This window comes from Sceloporus undulatus, chromosome 1 (assembly GCF_019175285.1).
Source record: "Sceloporus undulatus isolate JIND9_A2432 ecotype Alabama chromosome 1, SceUnd_v1.1, whole genome shotgun sequence".
NCBI classification, from domain to species: Eukaryota; Metazoa; Chordata; class Lepidosauria; order Squamata; family Phrynosomatidae; genus Sceloporus; species Sceloporus undulatus.
In genome coordinates this window covers 25176205-25194174 of record NC_056522.1, presented here as the reverse complement: position 1 = coordinate 25194174, position 17970 = coordinate 25176205, and the positions used below count along the sequence as shown (strand labels likewise).

Sequence of the window (17970 nt, the reverse complement as noted above, 5' to 3'; positions counted from 1 at the left end):
ATAAAGAGGCATTTACTCCAGGAATGTCCAAACCGTGGCATTTCTTGTCTCTGTTGAAAAGTACACATTAATGTAGTTTGGGGCTTATTCAGATCAACATTACAAACCCACCTCCACACCAGTGAAAGGTCTCCATTACTCCAGGATACAGCAGCTCATTTGAATACCCTCGTAAAGCACCTTTCAGTGCTGAGCAGTAAAAAGAAAATGGTACTGTACACAAATACACACAACTGTGTGCAGTGATACTTTAAAATGGTCAAGTTAGGGGTCAAGGGGAAACAGTTGTTATTTTCCATCAAGTCAAGTGCTGTAGGTTATATTTAAACTTTGGTCTTCCAGAAGTTTTGGGCTTCAGCTCCCAGAATCCCTGTTCACCAAACCAGCTGGGACTTCAGGGAGTTGAAGTCCAAAACACATGGAAAACCAAAGTTTGGGAATCTTTGTTCCCAAAGGAACTGGCAACATCACCTCTAAGTATTCCTTGCCTAAGAAAGTCCTATGCAATTAATGGGTTTGCCATTGGTTGAAAGGCAACTTGAAAGCAGACATGTACACACACGCAACTTTGACTTAGAGCAACCTTATGAATGAGGAATCTCCAGGATCCTAATCATTCTATTTCTTTGCAAGACCCATACTTGGGTCCTGCAAAGACAGGGCTGTGGCTTCCTTAGTTGACTCAATCCACCTGTAGTGTGTCCCCCCTCTTTTCTTACTATCTTCCACTTAATTGTCTTTTCTAATGAATCACAGCCTAATAACATGTCCAAAGTATGACAGCCTGTTTAGTCATCTTGGCTTCAGTGCAAATTCACGTTTGACGTGCTCTAAATCTCAATAGTCTTTTTAACAGTCCATGGCATATTGTGCTGGAATTCTTGTCCAGCACCATGTTTCAAATGAGTTGACCTTCTTTCTACCTGCTTTCTTCACTGTCCAGCTTTCACAAGCATACATAGAAATCAGAGAAACAGTAGTAGCCAGCAGTAGTTCCCCTGAGTCAGGTGTGTCAGAAGATAACTTTTGGAAAAGAGGCAGAATGTATGCAACCTTCCAGATGTTGGAGTGCACCTCCCATCTGCCCTAACCAGCATAGCCAGCGATATGGTATACTGGGAATTGGAGTCCAAAAATATAAGGAGAGCTGCATGATTTCCATCCTAGTTTAGAGTCTAAAGCCATGTGTGTGTGGCCCTCCAGGGGATATTGCGCTACCGCCCCTTCCCCCATTATGGGAGGTTTTGCCCCCATCTAGATGATTATATATATATATATATATATATATATATATATATATATATATTTGTATCTGTTTTTCTAAGTCTCCCCAGCATGGCCAATGGCCAGGGAGTTGAAATCCAATAGTTGGAGCCTCCCTAGCTAAGAACCACTGGTAAACAGTAGGTACTGTACTTTGAAGTACTTTAAAAGCAAGCATCAGCAACCTGGCTATATCTGGATGATATGACATTTTGCAAACTAGTTTCAGACCTTACATTACTTATAATCATGGCATGCTGGGATAGTAACTTTAATTCAGAAACCAAAGCAGTGTGATAATTTAGATCCTTGGTGAGCAGGCTATCTTCTGGTTTAGGTGGGCATTCTCAATAATATGAGTAAATATGATAGCTCTTTCTCCTCCTAAAATTATTAACATTTTTTGTGTTTCTAGAAGATGCTATCCACATACATCCACCCTTTGTATATCAAGTAATCTTCATATTGTCTTAAAGGGCTTTGCTCTGACAGAAACCAGCAATAGGTATCCAGGTGATCTCATCTGAGATGGTGGGACATTGCTAAGGTTGAATTAGGGTCAGTGCAAATTACTGATCCCTTTGTACTTCAAGAATGCAACAGATTAGAGCTATATTGCCTCTAATTCTACATTATCCCTGCCAAGACTTGTTGATCTGTGCACATGGAAACTGCTTGTTAAACTGGTCTGTCTGGCAGAGATAAAAAAGAAGTTAGCCAGTGACTGAAAAAAGGAGTCTTTTCTAGCCAAATCATTGAGCCAGAAGACATACTGGAAAGAAATGAGTGATGTGACTTCATGGACTGTCACCACCAGGGGTGCAAAGAATGCAGATTATATTATTGGTTATGAATGAATACTCCCAGGCAGAGTTCTGTCTCCCAGTATGACATCCTGCAGATGGCAAACAATGCCTTATGCAGTTGGCAAACAATGCCTCATGGACAGGGAAAACAGTCATATGGATAATTTACATCAGGATGATCTGATCAACCTTTAAAAAAATAATTAAGGCAAAACACAGCTGTAATTTCTTGCATCTCAGTTAGGTAATAATTCTTCTGTACTTTGCCCATCCATCACTAATATAATTGCACTGTGACTGCATTTTCAGCTACCATGTATATTCTATGGCCTCATCTGTAGCCTCAGCAGCAGACTAAAGCTGTTCAATGAGAACAAAACATAGCCCTAGATCATCTTTGCTTTTATATACACATGCCACATTTATTCTTAGTAGTCTTCTCCCATATAGTAGGATTTCTCAGCAGAGACTAATTAAAGACCTAAAATAATTTCAGGCAAGTGTAAAATGTAGGCAGGCATTATTATACAACTGCAAGACAACAATACTTAGTGCACACTCCAGAATCAATTATAATGCTTCCTGTGCACACTCTAGAATCAATTATAAAGTATCCTGTTGCTACTGGAGTGTGGGAATCTGGATTTTTAAATTCCACAAATCTACTAAAAATATAGAATGTAGTACTTAGTTGCAACCCAGCATCATGGGAAGCTTGCATCCAATTTTGTTTTGTTTTTTAATAATAAAAACAAATTTATAGTCTCTGGCTGCAATTATATATTCCAAGTATGTGTGTGCTGTAGGGGAAGAAGCAAGACATAGTGAAATATCACAAGCCAGAACTGGAATTTGATTTGGCACTCCAGAGGATTTAATTGCTCTGCCTCTCCCTGGAACATAAAAGAAAAAAGAAACGGATTTAAGTATGCATAAACAATTGGCAAGATTTCTTGGTTCAAAATTTTGGTCAGTTTTCTTTAAAATGCAAGCGAAAATAAAACCCAAGTTAATCACCTAAGTACAATAATGTTAAAATTCTGACTTTATCCAGTCAGCACTATGTTTTTGTTTTGTTATATATCACCTTGACCTCAGTTTATTTTCTTCTCATTCTCAAATATTAGGATGACAAATGATTCTCTGCATTATGTGTGCCCTATTGCATTCAATAGAGGCTTCAATGCTTCTTTTTTTAATGGTTCTTCTTCTTCTTCTGTTTCTTCATGTTAGATCTTTGATTAGTCATAATTTCAACAAAAGCAGTTGCCCAACAGTGTCTTATTAAGGAAGAACAGTCCCTGAAGGGATGATTAGTCACTGCTGAAAAATTGACTTACCTCTGCAAAAAGAGGTGACTTAATTCTGTCTAAAACAGTAGTAAAGAAGTTGAGAACTTTGTCATTCCATAATGAACATCAAGAACTAGCAAGGAAGCTATAAAATTCAGATTCCCACACTCCAGTAACCACAAGAAGTTTTACAATTGACTCTGGAGTGTGGTGCTCTATAGTGTTATTGCTATCATGTATAGTATTAAAGTTAACTGTAAGGAGGTGCTAGAAGATAAATCACTAATCCCTATGAATGGGATTTTATGCTTCCAGTGTTTAGGCTTCTAAAGCATAGATGTGGAAACTGAAGCCCATAGGCCATATGTTGCCCCAACCCTGCTTTTCATTGTTTCCATGACCCCTTCAAATCTCCAAAATTTAAATACCTGTACTGGGAGTTTTAAAAAAATCCCCAAAGAATCAATTGCTGTTCCTGAAGGTCTCCATGAATAATGGGTTAGTAGGCATGGCATAGTGGTTTGAGTGTTAGACTATGACTCTGGAGACCAGGGTCCAATTTCCTGCTTGGCCATGAAATGCACTAGGTGACCTTGAGCAAGTCACATGCTCTCAGCCTCAAGGGAAGGCAATGGCAAACATTCTCTGAACAAATCTTTCCAAGAAAACCCCAGGATGGGCTCACCATAGGGTCACCATAAGTTGGAAACTATTTGAGGGCAAACAACAACAACAAATCCACTCATGCTTAAGAAAACCCTAAGAAATTCATGCGGACACCATACAATGACAGCCAGCTTGAAGGCGCGCATGCGCGCGCACACAAAACCCACCCCCAGTCAAAGTCAGAAGTATCTTCAGTCACTTCTGGGTTGGAGTTTTGGCTGATTTTCTGTTAATTCTCATGCATTTTGCCTTGATACAAGAGGGAAAATTGAGTTAACTGCAGATGTCCGTCCTATTCTTAAAGATAAGGTGAAGTGCAGATTTTCAGCACTGAAATTAACGAACTACATTTGCAGAAGTGCACTTACCCAGCTCAATGACTGCTATATACCATTTTTGACTAGAGTTGTATAGAACACAACAGAAAGTTGTTCGCTATTGTATCACCTTAAAAGGGGAAAGACACCCACTGCATCCAATGTGATTTTTACTGGTGCTGTGTTTCAGTATGAGGAGTCACAAATCATTCTGAGTAAGGACTACAACAATTTGGAAAGGCAGGATGCTATTGCTTTATATCTGCTCCTTTATATTGAAATTACCTATCCAGTTCTGACAAGCAGCTGTGCTGCTCATCATCTTGTTATTCTTCTGATGTCACCTGTTTTCATGCTGTTTACCCCAGAGATGACAATATTCAGATCCTGGAGTCAGAAATAATAGAAGTTAATTCAATACCAATCCAGGAGACATAGACAAAACACCAAAAACTTAAGAGGTTTGAGCTAGATTTTATTTTAGGTTTGCTTTGTTTTACCATCCTCTCTTGGGAGAGGACAGCAGCATTCATGAGTGTGAAACCAACCAATCAATGCACAACGCAACACACAGCAACAAAAATGCTGCCAATGACAACTTACAGATACATAGCCTGTTTAACTCACACTAAGCCCTTGGGCCTGCCTGATCAAGAGGCAATGGGCAAAAGCTCCAGCTGGTTGATAGGCAGGAAGCTGCCAGTGAGTGGCATGTAGCTCTTTGGGTACTCTTGGGACCAGTTTTAAAAAAAAAAAGCAGGATTGTATGCTTTAGAGAAGAATCTCCCTAAAATGCACTTCTCAGATCTTTCTCTGGCCACAGCTTTTGACAGGGATTTCCTGGACATGTTCTCAAATTATTCCATCCAGGAAAGTCTAAAGCCATCCTCAGCTGCAAGAATGGAGCTTTGTTGTAGTTGGAGAATAAGGAGAGTAGCAGCCTTTCATATACATGACTAAAAGCAATGCTCTATGGCATCAAAAGTGAAATCTTCCTTCTATATGTAATGGAGGTGATGGCCTGTGCCTCACCCATTCCTGTCTTTCAGTTATACAGACACAGCTGCAGGCAATGGTGTTTGGACCAGCTCTCCTCTTTCATTTCCAAATCAATACATTAACCCTTGGAATGTGCAATATGGGTTGCTCAGCGGCTACAATCTCCAGCACACCTTAATTCCACTGTAGCACAGACTCAGGGCTCATGGAAGCTGACAACTGTTCTTTCCAATATAATCTCCATCTATGCCACCATACTGTCATACCATCCCCTACAGGAGAGGGATGGAAACCTTCTCTGGGAGAGATTTGGGTGTACTAGTTTTTCCTTGGCTGTGAGCTCATAGGAAGGAACATAATTCCTTTGTTCACCCAGGGGTAAAGGAGCGGCTCATCTATTCTATAGTGAGTCGGGATGTGCATTCATCTCCTTCAGACTAGAACTGCCATCTAAACCGGGATCCAGTCACAGGGTAGATTGTAATCTTGTCAGGAATTCACTGCACTTCAGTCTGCTCGCCGAATAAACCAGATCTCATTACGACGGTTAGGTACAGCTGGATTCTGGTATGCAGCCACCATGTAGGTTTCACGGAACACATTATCTGTAGAGCCCAGCAACTCCCAGAGAAGGTGGATCTCCCGTAGAATCGTTTCTTCTGTAGTCGTCCCATAAAACACCCTTTACACGGTCAACAACAAAACAATGTCCTATAAAGATCTAGTGTTGGTAAGAACATCCTATTTTCTTATAACTCATCCACCCACCTACCCACTCACCCATACATGTCTCCTGATTTTGGAATAGGGGAACCCCTCCTGGAATTAACTGCCCCAGCAGAAAACCAACTTTTCAATATGTTTTTGCTTTCTTCCATCATTTTTTCTCCCTCAGTCACCACCTTCCCTCTCATGTATTCCCTTTCTCCAAGCTGAGAAAGCATGAAACCTTCCTTGCTCCATTTAGTAGCCTTTGAAACCCAGAATACATCTTTAGTACACATGAGTCAGGGCCCACCTGGTGATAACTTGAAATGGTGCTCTTTCTTGAATCTGGATTTCTGGGTCAAGGGGGAGAGGAGGGTTGAGTTGAAATTCCTCAGGGAGGTAATAAGCTGTGATGACCTCTTGAAGCAATTCTGTGCCTTCCTTATTCAGGTGGATTTCATTGATCACTGGAACAGTCATCCCCAAGTGGCGGCCTGGATGGAAAGGCACACAATCAGGCAGTGAAAGAAGTACTGGTAATAGGAAATCCATTCCATGCATTTCCAGTCTCAAGTTAGTCCAGCTGCTGCAGATGGCTACAAATCTGCTATAACAATTGCTTGCACGTACCTAGGGAGTTTTCCTTGCAGATGTACCGTATTAGTTTCATGAAACCCATAGAGATGCTCTGCTCATACTTGGGTTCTTGTTTGGTGATGCATGCCCATTTCCCAGCTGGGTACAACCGTTCCTCATATGCTATCTCCTCACACTGAACCAAGAAGAAAGAAGAGTTAATGAAAGCCAGGTTTATCTTTTGGCCTTCAAACAACACAGAGTGGAAATTACATATAGGTAAAACTCTGGCATTTAAAAAAGAAAATGGTAGTGTCACTACCATTCCACTTCCATTTCTGACCCCTGCTTCATACAAAGAAAGTATCCCTGTTCCTCTGCCAAACCTAATTACATGATAAATGCAAACAAAGGGACAGATGGCTGAAAGCCACATATATCTCAATATCATAATCCTCAAATTGGCATTTACCAAGGAAAAAGGAGAAAGACCCAAATGTTTTAATTTGATCAGCAATTTTAACCAAACTCAGCTAAGGTATTACATCTTACTGAGATAACGAATGTGGCTTCTCTTATCTAAATCACCACTGGTTGCTGGGGAAATCCTCAGAATTTTGCTGTCAATCTAATACCTTCCTTTCTTTATATTACTGTAAATACCTTTATGCTTTAAATAATTAATGGCTGCATTAATTACAAAAAAAAGCTAGAGTTCCTAATTAAAATAGTTGCTTGAAATGTTTCCTCAGCTAACATTAGAAATTTGTAGCCCTTCTACTGAGAAACAATGCTTATTTCTTTCTTTTCCAACTATAGCTGTTTAAAAAATAAAAGTGGGGGACAAATAACATTTAACTACAAATATGTTCTCTCCCTAAAGCATAAAAGCAAATGTCTGTTATGTCTTTTACCACTCCTTGTATTTTAGCAGATATTTGCATTTTATTACTTCAAGTATTTGTAGTTTTTTATTTTAAGGGTAGGTTTTTGTGTAGTTTATTATCCACTATGAGCATTTACAAAGAGCTGGTATGGTGGTTTGAGTGTTGCACGATGACTCTGGAGACCAGGGTTCAAATCCCTGCTTGGGCATGGAAACCCAATGAGTGATCTTAATAAGCAAGTCACACACTCTCAGCCTCAGAAGAAGGCAAAGGCAGAAAACCCCTCTGAACAAATCTTGCAATGATAGGTTCACCTTTTGATCTCCATAAGTCGAAAATGACTTGAAGGCACACAACAACATCACAACATTGTCTTATAAGGAAGGGTGGAATATAAAGCTCTGACAAACAGAAACATTTGAATAGACAAAAATATTAATGAATTACTACATTTTTATAAGTAGGAGTTACTAATTCTGTTTATATTCTTGGATCAGGACTGCTAGTTCAAAAAAAAGGAGAGAAAAGAAGAAAACATATGATTGTGGATGGAAAAGTAAATGCTTGGTGCAGTCAAATCCTTTTAGCACAAACAATCTAAAAAGCAGAAATAACTGGTAACAGTAGCACCTGGAATAAGCAGTAGCCACTGTCCCCCAGGATGCTTACAGAAGTTTAAAGGAGTGGTTCTGAATGTTTAGTATTCCAATTATTTTGTAGTTCCACTTTCAGAATTCCTGACCACTGGCTAAGCTGGTTGAGGATTCTGGGATCTGAAGTTCAAAATATTTGGAAGATCAGATTATGAAAACTACAAGGAAGATGAGATAAAAATCAATGCTTGAATGAGAATATTCCAGAGAGAAGAAATATCACCTTTTCTAAAACTTTGTTTTGCACTAAAATGGAAAAGTAATGGCCCCAACAGGAAACATTTCATAGAATCATAGAATTGGAAAAGACCTCAAAGTCCAGTCCAACTCCCTGCAGGAACACACAATCAAAGCACCACCAACAGATGGCCATCCGGCTTCTGTTTAAAAACCTCCAAGGAAGGAGACTCCACCAACCTCCAAGGGAGTGTATTCCACTGTCCAACAGCTGTTACTGTCAGGAAATTCTTCCTAATGTTGAGGTGGAATATTGCTCCCTGTCCCAAGCCTGGAACACATGGACCAAAAAGAAGTGGCTTCTGGACGTTTTGGGAGTGTGGTATTCAGATGACACCCCCCCCCCCAAAGAGTCCAGAAGAGAATCTTCAGAGATTCCATTTGAGATAATTAATGCAAAGAAAGTGGCAAAATTACCTATGAGAGGTTATTTTCGTTGCCTTGTCAACAGGCAACTTGGAGACACATATACACATACAAGGTGGAATTAGAATAGGCAAACACCACTTTAAGGGGATGTTATTTAAATATTCTGTATCAGTCGCCAAGGTTCCCCAAACTATAAGAAGAAATACAGATGTTTCACCTCATTTCTCTTACATCTTATTCTTACAATTAAAAAATGGGATAGAAAACCTGGCAAAGGATCCCCGCTATGCTCTAGAAAGACTCTATGGCCCGATACAGACAGGCCAAAATAAAGCTGCTTCTAATCACTTTGGAGGTATGCTGTTTAAATGATCCATGCATACTAAGAGTCTGGAAGCCACGCCAAACCCACGATCCAGTACTAAGGACTGGAGCGCAGCTTTGGCACAGCTTCCGGACTCTTAGTACACATGCATAATTTTAACAGCATACCTCAAAGTGATCTGAAGCAACTTTATTTTGGCCTGTCTGTATGGGACCTAAGATTCTTTTGACAGATCCATAGAATGCAAACTAGCAAGAGGTTTTATGGATCATTCTAGGCTATTAATGTGGGGTCAGTCATGGGAGAGAAAGTGACATGCTGGTTGTTTCATGTCATTTGAACTAATTATTATTATTATTATTAACCTTTATTTATATAGCGCTGTAAATTTACACAGCAATGTACAGACAATCTTTTTAGTTAGACTGTTCCCTGCCTTCGGGCTTACTTGGGTTAGTAAATGGTCTAAGGATATTTGACATGTTATTTTCCATTACCAAAATGTGTGTCATTCAAACGGAGGTAAGTAAGCTTTAATTAAATGCATGGCAAAAGGCAATCAGAATGTTTGAACAAGAAAGAGGTATAAATATCAGGATTTTCTGAAATGCTGGAGCCATGACTTTATATGACCTATGTAAATGGTACATAACTCTACAAATTGGCTTTTTTTAAAAAAAATCTGAAACATAAACACAGTCCAGATGCAATGATGAACCACAGTTTGGTCCTCATTCAGGATACCAGAATGAGGCCCATACTAGTTTATTAAAATTAGTTCACTACATTCAAATGAATGAAACAACATTGGCTCACCACATTCTAGAAGCTTTTTCTTTTATTTTCCTGCCTTCACATGTTAAATGGGGGGACTGGAGATAATGTAACTTACACTGTGTAAGTATGACGTTACCACTCAGTTTTCCTAGTACTGTATTTATTGGTTTGCCATCATGTCTCAGTTAATATGAAGGCAAAATGGACTCTGGAAAACATCCTTAAAGAACCTAGCATTTTATGGAAGTTGAGGGCAACACTTCTAATTCAGTGTTCCTGAAGGCCAAATCACACTTTAAGAAATGGACACATTTTATTGCTAAAAATGACAGTTGCCCTAGTTCTATTCAATTTAGTTCAAACAAAACCCCTTTCTTCGAAGGAAACAAAAGAGAAAGAAAGAAAGTGCTACAGATCTACAGATGTAAATTTGCTGTACCCTAAACACCATGAGGAAATGAAGACTCGTCCCTCCCGATTTGCAAGGGATCTGTTCTGGACCCCCCTGTAAATCAGAAATATCACAGATATTCAAACCCCATTGGTTATAAAGGGAGTGCACTCCTGTGCACCCCCCCCCATTTTGTCCCTCCTTGCTTGCCGTCCGCAAAGGACCAAAACCGCAGACCCCCAAGTCCACAAATGGGGAAGGACAAGTGTATATTTAGAAGACACTTAGAAGGTATTTTCTCACTCATGCTATGACATGCATGTTTACAAATTCAAAATATATTACAGTCCTTAAAAATCCAAAAAGCAGTTACATGTTCTTGATCCCACTAATACTATGAGAGAGAAGCTGAGCAAAAATGAATAAAATTATGACAGCATGAAACTTACAATGTTAATAAAATGACCATCAATACAATTGAAAAACCATCAGAGTAAAATGAAGGACTGAAGGAAAACAACACTGTTGTGGAGGACAGAACATTCAAGAAATCCTCCAGACCAGGTTTAGGAAATATACAGCCTTACAGATTTTGCTGAATTGCAACTTCCAACATTCCTCACCATTGGCAATGTTGGACAGAGCTGTTGGGAGTTGCCTTTGAAGGGCTGTGTGATTCCTACCAATTCGCTAAATCCCTACCTGGGACCAAGTCCTGTTAAACCCATTGGGGCTTAACTTCTGACTAGACATATAGATAACTGTACTGTCAGCATCACAGCTGGAGAACATATTAGTACAGTACTAAATTTCCTCGATCTACTTTTGATTCCTTAGTACACCACAGAACTAGGACCCTGAAGTATTTACATAGAACTGTCTTTAGGAACAGCACTCCACACCTCTCAAGGAATGAAAGTCTGCATATACATGAGTGCTCACCTTCTCATGCTGTGATAAAGTAGCATAGGGTACAGGCTCGCGCGTCTGGTTATGGCGTGTCATTTGCACTATTGGACCTGCCATCTCTATCAAAACAGGAAATTGGGAAACATTGACTGTTAAGGCTGAAAAAACGTCTTAAAACTTTCCCAAAACCTATACAAACCTACACTTTCTAAACTAGCAACCTTCCTTAGAGAAGCTTTGTATTATATGAGGTAAGTTTCATACTACATAAAGATCTAAAGATACAAATGATTTAGGTGGAAACAAATCTTTTTGAGACAGTATGGTTACTTAAATGGATGCTAATATTTCCCCCTTGCTGCTGCTTGAGCTGCCTTGAAGGACAGATGATGGAGGTAACTGGAAACCATCTTCTAGTCTAGTGGAAAAACTGCCACCCAAGATCTCAAACAGCGGAGCCAGACAAGATACTTGAATGCAACTAGAAATTGCATTAATTACTTTTTTTCAAAATTAACTGCAAGTGCAGGGAGGCTGACTCAAATCATGAACTCAGGTATGGGGAGTTTATTCCAGCACTGGGAACAGAGGGCAAATATGAACTGTTTCTCAAGCATCAGGCTTGCTAATATGGATTAGGACCATAGCAAAAGAATGCGTTAAACCAACCCATTGGGACTATGTCTCATCTGCTCCACTTGCAGTTTATTTCTGAAAAGCCATTCATACAATAGTTAATTGCTTGAAGAGTGTCTTACTTAATTTGGATGTAACTGTATTTAAACTGGGTTTCTAGTATGCTATTATATTGCATTATCTTTTCTATTTCTTGTTCAGGTTTGATCTTGCTTTTTTTTACTAGACTCTTCTCCATTAATTTTGTGTTGGCTGCAAACATGCAACCTTCTTCCAAGTACTTTCAAAGACAAGGCCTAAGGGGAGTTTTTCTTTTGCTTTACAGCAGAAGCAGGAATTGCATGATGCTGATTAGTTGGCTCTGGTGTCAACCAGGAAGCCAGCCTTCCCCTTCCTTCCCTTCATCTCTCAGAGACAGTGCACAGCAATGAGTGGTAGGCCCTTGTATAAGTCACAAAGCCACCACCCTTCCTGTATGGAAGCACAGTTCAGTGTTTAAAAAATAACAAATCATCATGACTGATAAAACATGACAACTGTTAGTGGGGGAAAAAATAAACTAAAGCAGATAGTCCACCCAATGCATGGGAGGGGATACTCATGAGCTAAAGGTTGTACAAACCCAGGGGAACAGACCTCATCCTGCAGCCCATACCTCATAGCTTCTTCTCACTGAAGACACATCTACATTCAATCTAATTGGAGCTTTTTGGATTGTAAATTCATACCTTGAGGAAGTGACACTTGGTGAGTGCTGGCGACTGTCTCCCAATGAGAAAAGAGCCTGTTCTGTTCCTCTCCATCCATTGGCTCATCTTCTTCATCAAGGACCTCATCACTCATTTCATTTAGTTCTTCCAGAGAAATACGAGCCATCTTTAACACAGGAGCTCCTGCAAAAAAGGTGACACAACATCCTATAACCTGAGCAGTTCAAGCGGGTATAACAAATGTTCCAATTAGACTATGAGATGCATTGGCTACCTTCCTTGCTCACTGCAGTTACATTACACAGAGCCATAAAGGTATGGAGGAACAGACCACACCATTCTGAAAACCTGAAGATAAAATATCATGAAGATCACATGGTCACTGAGCTTCCACTGATGAATGGCGATCCCCCCCAGTAGTCTATTTTGGGAAAAGCTTATACTGTACTTCACTTTAAATATCAGTTAAGATGTGTGTTTTGTCAATATTCATCCAGTTTTCAAAGCCAACCTTTTACTGAACTGTGATGCACATATGTGGAACATTTCAACTGGAAACATTCTGATATATATTTTATTGATATATTTGATAGGAAAATGTATATCCCCCTCTTTGATGCAAACGTCTGAAACAGCTTACAATTTATAGTTTTTTGTGGGTTTTTCGGGCTATGTGGCCATGTTTTAGAAGAGTTTATTCCTGACGTTGCGCCAGCATCTTAACAGAATGCATTCTCTGAAGATGCCAGCCACAGATGCTGGCGAAAGGTCAGGAAGAAACACTCCTAGAACATGGCCACATAGCCCAAAAAACCCACAAAAAACTATGGATGCCAGCCATGAAAGCCTTCGACTTCACAGCTTACAATTTGACGGACTCAATATGTCGATACATATGGCCAACAGGTTCTTTTTCAGAAATACAGCTGTAAGTTTTTTCCAAGTAACAATGATAATAAATCATGTTATCTGTGAAGATGGTATGTTTCAATAGAGATTGACATTATTTTTTTTACATTTTCATATTAGTTTTCACCTTAAAAACTTCAAACAAACTTTAAAACATTCAACATACATATGTACAGTATCTACCATTCAAAATTAGGAGGCAGTTACTAGTCCGTTATTTTCAATTACAGTCAGCCTTTCTTATACATGGATTTTTTATACACAGATTCAAGCATACAGAGTTTGAAAATTTTTTAAAAAGATATAAATTTCAAATATCAAACCCTGATTTTCCATTTTTTATAAGGGAGGGACTTGAGCATCCACGGATTTTGTTATACACGGGGGATCTTGGAACCAAACCCCAACATATAATAAGGGTCCACTGTATGTCCTTTCATACCAATCACTTTCTATTCCTACCTATTCTCAGATACCCTCTTTCAAAGAAAAACAATGAACAACTTACTCATTTCTCTTCTTCTTTTTCTTTACCCTCTTTCCTTTTAACGTTCCCTTCTTTGGTCTTCCCTTCCCTCTAACCTTCCTATATATTTTGCCCATGCAATCATTGTGAGAGATTGACATTTTTGTTTGTTTGTTTTAAATTAGAGTTTTGCTAGGTAGAACTTTTTAATGGAGAGCCAGTGTGACATAGTGGTTTGTGTGTTGGATTACGACTCTGGAGACTAGGGTTCAGTTCCCAGCTCGGCGATGTAAACCTACTGGGTGGCCTTGGACAAGTCACATGCTCTCAGCTTCAGAGAACGGCAATAGCAAACCTCCACTGAACAAATATTGCCAAGAAAACCCCATGATAGGTTTGTCTTAGGGTCATCATAGATCAGGAATGACTTGAAGACACACAACACATAACAATGGCCGGTTACACACCGGCAGTTTAGTGCGTGTTCGCCACGCACTAGGGTTACGAAAGGGCGGTGCTTCCGCACCGCCCTAACCCTAGTGCGTGGCGAACACGCACTAAACGGCGGCGGCCCTTCCACACGGCCGCTGCCGTGAGTATGTCATGGCCGCGCCGCCTCTAGACGGGGCGGCGCGTCCATGACGTAGTAGCTCCGCGCCAGGGCGCTTAGTGCGCCCTGGACACGGAGCAGGAAGGAGCTCCATTTCGGAGCTCCTTCCGGGTTTAGTCCGCTGGGCGCAGCCTTCAGACGGCTGCGCCCAGCGGACTAAACGAGAAAGGGGCCAAGCGGCCCCTTTCTCTGCTCCCCGCCGCCGCGGGGTGTCCTTGGGGCTTGAAGCCCCAGGGACACCCCTTTTCTGGCTGTGGGGAAGCGGCGTTTTGCTGCTTCCCTGCAGCCCGAAAAGCGGCGGATCGGGGCCTCAGCGGCTGCCGGTGCAGCCACTGAAGCCCCGATACTCCGGGGAAAGGGGCGGGGCCAGACCGCCCCAAATTGGCGGTCTATATCCCGCCAATAATTCAATATTTGCCAGCTATCAGAAGCTGTATTTCTGTACCTCGAAAACAGAAACCTTTCTGATAAAAATTAACACAGTAGATAACACATTAAGGCAGATGCCCATATTCTGCTCAATGCAACTCTTCAATGTTGGCCCACACTCTGTCCCTATAGACTACTATAGGGACAGAGCAGGCATGCACAAAAAGATGTAATGTAGCCAGAGCATCAAAACATAGCAAGCTCTATGAATATAATATTGAGGATGGAGCAAGCTTGAATTTTGCTGCTCCAGAGACTAGGACACAGAGCAATGGATTCAAAATAAAGGAAAAGAGATTCCACCTAAACATTAGGAAGAACATACTGACAGTAAGAACTGTTCAACAGTGGGATATATTGCCTCTGAGTGTGATGGAGTCGCCTTCTCTGTTTTTAAACAGAGGCTAGATGGCCATCTTTTGGAGGTGCTTTGATTGTGTGTTCCTGCATGGCACGGGAGTTGGTCTGGATGGCTCTTCAGGTCTTTTTATGTGTAAACATGCATAACAATAAATTCACGTTCAAGGAAGTTTTTAAACCAGTGAAGTGCTGTGTGTGCAGCAGATTTATAATAAATAAATAAAAGTTTTATTTTTATACCGCCCTTCTTCAAATCAGGGCGGTGCACAACAGAGTCATATAAAACAGTAAACACTAAGCCAGTACAAAATACAAATTCCATATACAAAAAGAGCTAAACATTTTAAAAACATTGCAACCTCATGCCAGTCTACAGTGCTGGCAGAGGGAGGGGGGAGAATAATAGTCTGGGGGGAAATATTCAGGGGTAAGCCTGACCGAATAAATAGGTTTTTAAACCCTTCTTAAATTGGGGTAGGGAGGTGGCTGCGCGAAGCTCTGTGGGCAGCGAGTTCCAGAGGCTGGGAGCCGAGATCGTGAAGGCCCTCTTGGAGGTAGAAACTAATCTGGCCTCTGGAACTCTTAGAAGTTGTTGCCCAGATGATCTGAGGGTGCGGGGCGGATTGTATGGGGAGAGGCGGTCCGTCAGGTACCCTGGGCCCAAGCCATTTAGGGCTTTATAGGTAACGACCAACACCTTGTATTGCGCCCGGAAACGAATAGGCAGCCAGTGCAGCTCTTTGAGCACTGGTGTTATGTGACTGGCCCTGGATGTATTAGTGACCAGTCGGGCTGCCATATTCTGCACTAATTGCAGTTTCCGGGTATGGTACAAGGGTTGCCCCATGTAGAGCGCATTACAGAAGTCCAGGCGAGAGGTTACCAGAGCATGTACACAAGGGGGGGGGGGGGGGGGGGGGGGTGGGGGGGCGGGACCCCCCCCCCCCATCAGGTCCTGGGGGCATTCAAGCTCCTTCCTCCCCCCTCCCCTCCATTAAAACCACGGCGAGGGAACAGAGGAAAGACAAAACAAAAGTTCCTCTTTTCTCTCTCCGTGGCTTTAATGGAGGGGGGAGGGAGGAGGAAGGAGGAAGAGAGGGAGGGGGAGAGAGAGAGAGAGAGAGAGAGAGAGAGAGAGGGAGTCCCTATGATTCGCTTTCGTTTCCTTCAGAGTCCTGCTTCCTCCTCCTCCTCCTCCCCCCCTTCCTCCCTAAGGGAGAACTGAAGAAAAGAAGGAAAAGGTGACTTCTAACTTTTAGCTGTTATATCCATGTACAATATAGTATAATAATAATAATAATAATAATAATAATAATAATAATAATAATAATATCCCTTACCCAAAATGCTGAGGATTAGATGTATTTTGGATTTTGGAGTTTTTCAGAGTTTGGTATATTTATATACAGTATTATGTCTAATGGGATATTATACTGGGAGATGGGATCCATGTATGTTTCATATGCATCTCATAGACATAGACTGAAGGTAATTTAATGCACAATATTTTAAAATAATGTTGTGCTTCTGCATACTGAGCTTCAGCAAAACCCTGAGACCACTATGCCTTGTATAATTCAATAATTCAGTAATGGATCTAACCCTTCAGGATTTCCAAGTTTCCTTGAGTTGGGGGTCAGACCAGATGCTCTCAGGGTCAGTTTGAGGTTTTGGAAGTCCAGAGAAAGGAGACTCAGGCTCCACTCTGGACATTTCTCCTGAGAATGGACTCAGGTTTTCAAAAACAGTCATTTCTGGATTTTTGCAACAACAAAAAAGATGAGGGTCTGTGATGCAAAAAGGCAAGAGGCTTCCTTCCAGCCTTGTTTTTTCTCTTTTTAAAAGACAAATAGAATAAAATACAGTTAGCTGGCCCTTTTTTCAGCATGTCAATGGGGATGCTTTGATGGAGAGTTCCTGCATGGCAGAATGGGGTTGGACTGGATGGCCCTTCGTGGGGTCTCTTCTAACTCTATGTTTTTATGATTAATTAATATATGGAATCAATCTAAGATGATGAATCGTGGCTGTGGAGTCCTATGGCCCTGCTCCAGGCAATGCTAGACTGCAGGCCCCATCATCCAGCAGCACCACAGACTGCTGGGAACTGCAGTTTAATAAGGCTGCACACTGCAGAAATAATCCAGTTCGACACTGCTTTAATGCTATGGAAAATCCTGCGATTTCCTGACAAAGAATGCTAAATGTCTCACAAAACTACAATACCCAGATATTGTTGTTGTTGTTATTTTCTTATATCCCGCCTTTCTCCCAATATACAGACTCAAGGTGGTGATTTTCCATAGCATTAATCTATAGTATATCTTTCTACAATGCAGATGGACACCTCCATTACATAATTTGTTGAGGATGCTTTGACTGGGAGTTCCTGCATGGCAGAATGGGGTTGGACTGGATCAGGGCCCTTCTAGGGGTCTCTTCTAACTCTATGATTCCATGATTCTGTAGCACTCTGAGCCTACTGTGATTTTAATAGTTTTTAAATGTATAAAGGTATAAAGTCTTATAATGTAAGCCATGCACCAGACTATTGCACTATAATTTTTTATTGATTGATTTTATACCCTGCTTTTCTCCCAAAATAGGATTCTCTTAAAAGGGTTTGTTTAATATAAAAAGAAAGGAACGTATAATGGCTTGGAATTAAAAATTAT

The 17970-nt window shown here is 40.8% G+C and overlaps 1 protein-coding gene across 2 annotated transcripts in view; it reads right to left on the bottom strand.

The window, feature by feature from the left end:
* Nucleotides 1-4798: 4798 nt before the first annotated feature.
* The window catches only part of LOC121919370 (heme-binding protein 1-like), a 17210-nt gene continuing 4038 nt past the window's right edge, over nucleotides 4799-17970 (bottom strand). The window contains exons 2-6 of one of the 2 annotated variants that reach the window (XM_042445914.1): nucleotides 12540-12704; nucleotides 11209-11294; nucleotides 6682-6823; nucleotides 6362-6545; nucleotides 4799-6025 (exon numbers count right to left, since the gene is read on the bottom strand). In XM_042445914.1, the coding sequence (XP_042301848.1) occupies nucleotides 5851-6025; nucleotides 6362-6545; nucleotides 6682-6823; nucleotides 11209-11294; nucleotides 12540-12687 (735 nt within the window). In that variant the 5' untranslated portion in view covers nucleotides 12688-12704 and the 3' untranslated portion in view covers nucleotides 4799-5850. Of the gene's footprint in view, nucleotides 6026-6361; nucleotides 6546-6681; nucleotides 6824-11208; nucleotides 11295-12539; nucleotides 12705-17970 lie in introns of those variants that run through there. The other variant, XM_042445915.1, reaches the window with a different exon arrangement.